At 35.9% G+C, this 1,486-nt stretch overlaps 1 protein-coding gene across 1 annotated transcript; it reads right to left on the bottom strand.

Moving 5' to 3' along the window:
- On the bottom strand, positions 296-1,113 carry LOC104717518 (lipid transfer protein EARLI 1-like). Its single transcript, XM_010435098.2, has one exon. It carries the CDS (start codon positions 1,024-1,026, stop codon positions 532-534), a length of 495 nt encoding a protein of 164 aa, XP_010433400.1. The 5' UTR covers positions 1,027-1,113; the 3' UTR covers positions 296-531.

The raw sequence follows: 1,486 nt of genomic DNA, 5'->3' as shown, positions 1-1,486 counted from the left end.
TTTCTTTCACAAACAAGAACAAAACTTTGATTTCAGTAACCGAGCTATTCATTCTCAGATTCGCAAAACTTTGATGTTCGTTGGAGAATTTTCTACTAATAATATAATGCCTTAATTATAGTTTTAGGATACTTGAAATTCATGTTTGAAAAGGAAAAAAAATTCAAACTAATCTCGAGATATGTAAATCCTTAGGTGAATAAATGTTTCAAGTAAAAATAGCATTTGACATCATAAAAATGTTAATCTGAAAATTGTAATAGTAATCTAAATGCAAGAATTTGAAAATGAGACGTTGCACAAAATCTCTTTCATTAAACGTGTTGAAAATAGATATAAATTGCTACTATAAAGCAAAGACGCCCGGAAGAAGGGAACGTTTACAAAAACAGACAAAAAAAAACAATACAACTCTCACACGTACATTTATTATTTCACTATAACAAATAAAAGTTTAAACGCAAACTGTAGCTTACACCCATTTATTCAAACTATAATAATGCGCACGTACGCTTTGTATGCTCATATCATTCAAGCACATTGGAAACCAGACGGAAGCTTTCTGTTACAGACGTTGAGAAGTACGCTGAGAGATATAGGAACGTTAAGGTTGATTCCGAGAATGTTAGCCCTAAGAGCAGTGCATAGACAAACCGCAGCATCAACGTCAACCAAACCTTGGATGAGCGAGCAACATTGTTGAGCTGATGGCTGACCCAACTGGATGTTGAGTAGTCTGCTTAGGACATTTCCACATACACCAAGCTTGAGAGCATCTATAGGGCAGTTTCTAGATGAACCAGTGCTTGGAGGCGTGACCGGCCTAGGGTTTGGACTTGGGACCGAAGGACTTGGAACCGAAGGACTTGGGACGGAAGGACTTGGGACCGGCTTGGGTTTGGGACTTGGGACCGGCTTGGGCTTAGGACTTGGGTTGCAACCACAATCAGTTGCAGCGGTTAAGGTGAAAAATAGGATGTTGAGGGCGAAGAAAAGAGAAAGAGAGGTTGAGTTCTTTGATGCCATTGTTGTCTTTTTTTTCTTTTCTTTTTCTAGGATGGGTGTTTCAAAGATTGAGTATGTTTAAGAGAGTGAGAGATGAAGAAAAATGAAGAGAGAGTGTGGGTATTTATAGGGTTGTAGAAGGATAACAAGAGGACCAACTTGTTCTAGTATAATTGATTATTTTATAAATATTTGTAATTTTACAAAACATCTGTTTTTATTTATTTTCTTGCGCTTATCTGCACATACAAACTCTGACCTTTTTATTTTCCTTTATGTAGAATCAAAGAACCTTGAAATTATTTGTTAGATCGTTTTTGCAAAACGATTATAATTAAGAAATAATATATGATTCGTGCATTCATATTAGTATTATTGTGAAATTGTCAATGCTGTTATCATCACCACCATCATGAGTTCATGACCCCATTACACATTTTATCATATTCTCTTTGGCTTGTAGCCATTTTACTTGAGAGCT

The sequence above is a fragment of the Camelina sativa genome, chromosome 2, assembly GCF_000633955.1.
Source record: "Camelina sativa cultivar DH55 chromosome 2, Cs, whole genome shotgun sequence".
Taxonomy (NCBI): Eukaryota; Viridiplantae; Streptophyta; class Magnoliopsida; order Brassicales; family Brassicaceae; genus Camelina; species Camelina sativa.
Note: the sequence above shows the minus strand (reverse complement) of the source record. Positions and strands in the feature narration are given on the sequence as shown.